General features: G+C 47.3%; 1 protein-coding gene across 1 annotated transcript; it reads left to right on the plus strand.

The window, feature by feature from the left end:
- Positions 1–3596: 3596 nt before the first annotated feature.
- On the plus strand, positions 3597–6781 carry Kcne4 (potassium voltage-gated channel subfamily E regulatory subunit 4). Its single transcript, XM_031368131.1, has 2 exons — positions 3597–3712; positions 4342–6781. Exon 2 carries the CDS (start codon positions 4368–4370, stop codon positions 4878–4880), a length of 513 nt encoding a protein of 170 aa, XP_031223991.1. The 5' UTR covers positions 3597–3712; positions 4342–4367; the 3' UTR covers positions 4881–6781.
- The last annotated feature ends 386 nt before the right edge of the window (positions 6782–7167 follow it).

The following is a 7167-nucleotide window of genomic DNA, read 5'->3' on the forward strand; positions in this document are numbered from 1 at the left end:
TAGAGGCAAACAGGCTTTGGTGTTCCACAGGCCTGGGTTCTAACCTTGATTCTACAGGAAGAGATAGCACAGGGGCTTGATTCTCAGCATTCATGTAAAAGGCTGGATGCTGTGGCACACATCTGGAACTTCAAAGCTGGAGAGGTTGAGACAGGAAAATCTCGGGACCTCACTGGCGAGCCATGCTAGCTAAGTCAATTAGGTCAAGGTTCACTGACAAACCTTAGAAGGTGGAGGACAGTTGAAGAAGACTCGCAACATGGCTCTCTAGTCTCCACATGCATAAGCACACACATACATTCATATACACATATAGATAGGTGGACACACACACATATACACTCTTATGTGCATTCATATACACATATAGACAGGTGTGTATGCTCACACACACACACACACACACACATACACACACTCTGATTTTATCACTAACACCATGGCTTTGATAAACTTGTTTAGCCCTTGGCTTTTCAATGTCATTTTTAATTAAATGGCTATAATATTTCACCAAATTAATATGAGCTTGTCAAAGAATAGATACCTACTCAGGTAATTTTTTTTGAAGGGGTCTTACCATGTGGTTCTAGCTGGCCTGAAACTCACTACGTAGACCAGGCTGGCCTTGTGCTTACAGAGATCCTGCCTCTGCTTCCTGAGTACTAGGGATTAATCCAGCGAGACAGCAATTGCAATATATCTTGCACTTATTAAAAATACCAATTTTAAAGTGGTTTAGTCAAAAGTGTTAGGATAAACAGTTGAGAAACAGACCTGGGCATATATGGCTAATCGATTACTTTTTTAAAGATTTTTTTTTCTAAATTTTTAATTATGTCTATTTTTCTATGTCTGTGTGTCAGAGACCATAGACTCCAGGAGAAGGTGTCAGATCCATTGGCGCTGAAGTCCCAGGTGGCTGTGAGCTGCCTGACATGAGTGCTGGAGAGGGCTGAAGCAGTCTTTCCATAAATGGTGATTGGGCAACTTTCACATATTAGAAAGTTAGACTCTTAGCCGGGCAGTGGTGGTGCACGCCTTTAATCCCAGCACTTGGGAGGCAGAGGCAGGCGGATTTCTGAGTTTGAGGCCAGCCTGGTCTACAGAGTGAGTTCCAGGACAGCCAGGGCTACACAGAGAAACCCTGTCTCAAAAAAACAAAAAACAAACAAACAAACAAACAAACAAAAAATGTTAGACTCTTGGGCCGAGGAGATGGCTTAACAGGCAAAGTGCTTTCTGTGAAAGCATGTAGACCTGAACTTGGGTCTCCCATACTGATATAAAAAGCCCAGAGCTTGGGAGACAGAGACAGATCCCAGAGGCTCAATGTCCAGCCAGGCTGGCCAAAACAGCAAACGTGGTCCACTGAGAGACTCTGTCTCAAAAAGTAAGGTGGAGAGTGAACCTCTGGCCTGCACACACACACACACACACACACACACACACACACACACACACACACACACACACACACACACACACACACACACACACACACACACCCTTGGATTCATGATCAAACAGAACACACTTCACTCAGTTCTCTCTTTATTAACACCATTGCTCACAGCCAGGCTTCTTCCAGCCTTGCTGTGAAGAGGGCCTCGGGGAAGACTGAGCGAGACAGGAGTTTGCAAGCCCAGTTCTTAAGTTTCATTCCCAGGATAAGGGGAGGTTAGGAAGGAAAGACAGCCGCAGAAAGTCTAGAGAGAGGTGTCTGTACACTAGAACCTTCCAGAAGCCTTAGGTAATCAGCGAGGGGTGGGGGGGGGGCACCCAACCAGGACAACCAAACGCATAAACTGAGCCACGTCTCCGTCTCCGTCTCCGTCTGACAGTGCTCCATGATTTCCTCTGATGTTTTCTAGAAAGACCCCTGCAGAGTTCAGGGACATCAGAGGTCACAGGGTCGTCAGCAGGCAGTCTGCGGTTTCAAGGGTCCTTTTCTTTTTTTCTCTCACGATGGTGACAAGGCTTGCTTGTGGTAAGCCCTTGGATTTGACTCTTCCTCTGTTTCTGACTTAGTCTACTGGCCTCCTTTCCAGATTTGCTCCAAAAGCCGGGCTTGTGCTTGGTTTTAGTGCCTGAGGGCCATAGGTTCAGGCCGGGGATTGATTTTGTTTAACACTCAGCGGCTGCTTGGCTTTCTGACACCTGGCTCCTGCTCCTTAAGACTTGGCGGCCCCTTTCTCTACCTTCTCTTTTCTAGTTTGCAGTACCTGGCAATCCCCTAGTGAGGACGAATCTTAGCTATCCCAGAGCACATGGGCAATACTACTACGGCAAGCACCAATAGGAATGCTTCTCCTGGTCTTTCCTACTCTAATCTTCCAGACGGGCCATCGCACGCCATGTGGATGGATATCTGCCAGTGCTAATGTGGCAGGCAGGTGGAAAAGGCCAGGTCTACCGTGTAGCTCTAGGGTTTTGAACTGGCAGAGTGGTGAACACAGCTGTACTGAGATGAGCGAAACTTCCTGGCATGAATGACCTTGGTGTTGGGATCAACGGCAGACGATCCTTCAGTGCTGGCTGGAGATTTATGGGGTGGGCGTACACCAAAGCATCTGGTGTGTAGTCCAGTGCCGTGGACTCCTGGTCTAACTCTTTTCCCAGGATGCCTGTCAGAATTCCCATCAGGCACAAAGCCAGACTCACAGTGACAGTTCTAGCATCTGGACCATATGTGCTGTAGACAGTCAGAGGGAAGGTTTGCATGCTCCTCCATAGCTTCGGCTCAATGACAGTAGACCCACCAAAGATTGTGCCTTTCAAGTTGTTATGCATGCCAGCCCTGCTGCAGCTCCTCCATCAGAGGCTCCTGGAGGTGAAAGCTCCCCACCACTCTCCTTGTATTAGAATGACAGCCCTTTAGAGTAAACATTCCATCGAGCAAGTTCTTGGTGATTCTTCTCATGTTATGCGTAGCAGCCTGTTTTGAACCTTGCTTGGTGGCTTGCTGAGAGAACACCTGCTTCTCCCGTGACCTGCCTGAGATCCACAGAGATGTGTGACACTCTTGTGCAGTGCTTCAGAGGCACTGCCATGTGAGGTAGAATGGAGCGAAACCTTCTCTCAATAGCTCTCACCAGCACACTGCAGCAATACTATGAGGCCTGGGAAGGCTAAGGGGCGGTTTATCAAATGCACTCAATTAGTGGAAGAACTTAAAACGGAAGCAATTGTCTCTTGACTAGAAATCCTACCTTTGCTTCCCACTGTCTTTCATTCTAGTGGCAGGTTTGGATTCCTCATGAAAACCTATTGGTAACATATCAATCAGTTACTTCCCATGAGGGAAATGAAACCTCAACTCCTTGTCAGGGAGAGTGGACTTTGGGGTATCAGTTCAAATGCAGCCCCCCCTTTTTTGCTCCCCTTTTCACAAGTTGATTTTGGCCTCTTGGTAAAGCCTCTTGCTCGGAGCTGGGGCAGTCAGGACAGGGAGCTTCTACTCCCCCCTCCTTTTCTCTTCACAGCTGCAAAGTTCAGGGAGTTGAAGTGCAGCGCTTTGAGTCCGCTGCTTGCCCCGCCACAGTCAACCTCTGTTGTAAATTTTCCTCCCGGAACACGTGACGATGCATTTCTTGACTATATATCCGAAGGACAGCAGCGGGGCTGTCAGAGGGCTGAGGCTGACACAGAGGAGAAACATCCTCAGATCCAGCCGTTTAGGAGGACCATACTTGGGACAAACTGACAGCCTTTGGTAAGTTAGCGAGACTCCTTCTCCACGGAGCCATGCAAGGGGGGATAGTTCTATTAATAGAGAAAGTTTTCTTGGTTTCCCTTTTGTTTTGTTTTGTTTGTTTGTTTTATGAAGAAACTCTGCTTTGAAAGTTGAAGCTTTTGAAACAAAATGTAAAATTTGCTTCTGCCCTGCCAGCTAAAGCATGCCTTTCAAATTTTAAGATGTTTTTTTTCCCCTCATGAATCCTTATATGATATATAATGTTTAAAGTATAGAGCTAATGCATGGTTATTTTCTGAAATGTAACTAAAGTGTATAATCTAGCTACCCTATCTATCTATCTATCTATCTATCTATCTATCTATCTATCTATCTATCATCTGTCTGTCTGCCTATCACCGATTTTTCTATCTGGTGAGCGTTTTTCTCATTTTTCCTCCTTTCCCTCCTTTAATTTCTCTTCCTTGCTCCAAGCTCTCTGAGCTAACTTGTTAACTGCTTGGCGAGATGCCTTCCATTCGGCTCTTTCTCTCATTCCTGTTCTTAATCACCTATTTTGGTCTATTGCAATTTCACGAGCCATGTGCTTGCCTTCTGCCTGTCCTGTGGATCCAGGTGGACGGTCTAACGTGTGGCTTTCTCTCCAGATCCCGGCTGTGTGTTCAGCAATTCAATGCTGAGGATGGAGTCTCTGAACAGCACATACCCCAGCGCTGCAGCCTCCAGCAACCCCCTCGAGTCCCATGTGCCTAGTAACAGCAGTGGTAACGGCAATGAATACTTCTATATTTTGGTTGTTATGTCCTTCTATGGCATTTTCTTGATTGGAATTATGCTGGGCTACATGAAATCCAAGAGGCAGGAGAAGAAGTCCAGCCTCCTGCTGCTGTACAAAGATGAGGAGAGGCTGTGGGGGGAGGCTATGAAGCCGCTACCTATGATGTCCGGCTTCAGGGCAGGGCAGGTGCCCATGATGCTGAATATGCTGCAGGAGAGTGTGGCACCTGCACTGTCCTGCACACTTTGCTCTATGGAAGGGGACAGTGTGAGCTCCGAGTCCTCCTCTCCTGATGTGCACCTCACCATTCAGGAGGAGGGGGCTGATGATGAGCTTGAAGAGACCTCCGAGACGCCTCTCAATGAGAGCAGTGAAGGATCGTCAGAAAACATCCATCAGAATTCCTAGCACCCCCCCAGGCCTCTGGAGGTAGCACCATAAGCTACACTTGACAGGGGAAAGACATTTGCCAAGTGCCTGGTTTCACTTTTGCTCTGCAGCTGCCGCCCTGAACAGACTGAGGGCAAGCCCCCAGATGGGGAAGGGAGTGGCAAGGCTCAGCTGGAGTCCTCGAGGTTTCCTGTGGTTTGGGATTCATCACTGAAAAAGTCCCAGAGACATACAGCACGGCCACTTACTCTGGGGCCTGGGTGATGGGGGTCTCTGTTCAGCATCTGGCTGGATAACGTGTTGTTTTTTTCACTGGAGGCCCTGGGTACCTTCGGCAACATCTGTCTGTGCCCAGGGCTGACAACTGCCCAAGGCAGGCTGAAGGACTAGTTTTGATTTGCTAATTTTCCTAGACCTTTGTTCTTCTAGATGTGATTGGTGTAAGTATCTCTGATGTGTGCCTGTGGCGTTGGGTCACAGACAGTTAAATATTTCGATTGGGGATGGGGGAGAGAAAGCTGAAGACAGAACCCAGGTTGTTTGCACAATACAAAGAGAGAAGGTAATTCGTACATATGTCCGAATTAGCCGGAGTATAAGCTATGAACTCGTCTGAGCTTTTGTCTCACCTGTGAGCTTGAACTCTGTATAGCATTGTAGGCGAGCAAGGCTTTCTTTGCCAGTGAGCTTCCTCATAACCAAGCCTGCATTCAGGGATGGCTGTTCACGGTGATCCTCCCTGACCTTTACAGATTGGGTAATGGTGGGGTTATACAAGGCCATATCATTGACAGCTCTGCTATAGCTCTTTTTTCCCAGCCTAGTTTTCTGAGGCCAGAGAGGACACATGTGGGCCTCATAATATGGGGTTTTGTCACGTAGCTGAACCCTGGAAGGGCATACTTCGGTGGGATCGTACAGAGCTGGGGGTTCAAGCACTGTGCTTCCTGGTCTGAGCCTTGCCGCTCATTTACTATGAGGTCCTTGCCATGTCATCCTAAGACTCGTTGCCTTCATGAGGCTCCTGAGGCTGTGCAGCCCCAGGGGGCTGGGAGGACATCTTTAGACTTTGTACTGTGTGATAAATCCTGCACAGCCTGGTGTGAGGAAGTTTGAGGCAAGTATTTCCCCTTTGGCCGCTTAGTCTGGAGAAAGATGTGTTGACTTAAAGGCACAGTTGGAGACTTTGGATATGTGTAACTGGGGAATTCGAGGCTGATCATCAGCCATGCTTACTGTAGCTTTCCCAGGATGGGACTGAAGAAGCAGGCAGCATAGTTTCCTCTGCAGAGTTCTGAGGATGGGAGGATGTTAGCACGCCCAGCCGAGGAAGAGAGATATCTAAAGGGAGCTACCCCAGAGCTGTGTGGCAGGCTCTTGTGCCCCTTGAAGCCCGGAGGAAGCAGAAATTCCCCCTGGAAGGTCAAGTTTGCCTCTAGTGCAAAACCTTCTTAATTTTTATTTATCCGAACTCTCCCTGGATTGGAGACAGAGCAGTTACTAATGTCCCCATGAGGGGTTAACAGTATAAGGAGCTGGTTTTTCAATCAGTTTTGACACAGAGATAGAGAGGTAATTTATGTTGGAGGCGGAAAGGGGCCCTCTGTTCACTTTAAGATTCAGTGTGTGGATCAACTCCAAAGGGGGCCGTTTAAGTTGAAAGAAGCCAAGTTCAGTTTGGCCTCTTGCCTGGAATCACTTGAATTCTGAAACTTTACTGCGACAGACATGTGCGTTGTCACATTTTCCATTGCTTAATCTTGGTTTGGTGCAAGTCTGTCTGCGCCTGTTACAAAGTGATGTATATACTTCCTTCCAATACATTGGAGTTGTAGACAATTGTCTGTTGTATTTAATGGTTTGTAATTTTCACGATATTTTTTAATTTAAATAAACACATTTTTTGCTGAGAAACCACACTTCTTTGATCCTTCAACATTTGTTCGATCTCTATTTTCTAAGCTGTTGCAAGCTATTACTGGATTCTACTCGTATCCGGGGTCAGACTTCCACATAGTCACATCTTTCACTATAGGGTGAGTGTGTAGTGTCTTTTCCATCCTTTGATCCACTTTGTTGAGATTGGAAAACAAGCTGAGGATGGTCTTACATCACCTTCTTCTGCAAAGGCCTGGGAGCTTTTGGACTTGAATGTGAGAGGTTTGGCCGGTGCCGCTAAGATGTCTCTCCAAATTTGGTTGCAAGAAAACATTTGATTTGCACGCTGACTTGGCAAACATCATCCACATGTGTGGCCCCGGCAGTCCAGGCTTAATGGGCAGGGTGGTGTCATGTGAACAACAGA

Source organism: Mastomys coucha, unplaced genomic scaffold (genome assembly GCF_008632895.1).
Source record: "Mastomys coucha isolate ucsf_1 unplaced genomic scaffold, UCSF_Mcou_1 pScaffold14, whole genome shotgun sequence".
Lineage (NCBI taxonomy): Eukaryota > Metazoa > Chordata > Mammalia > Rodentia > Muridae > Mastomys > Mastomys coucha.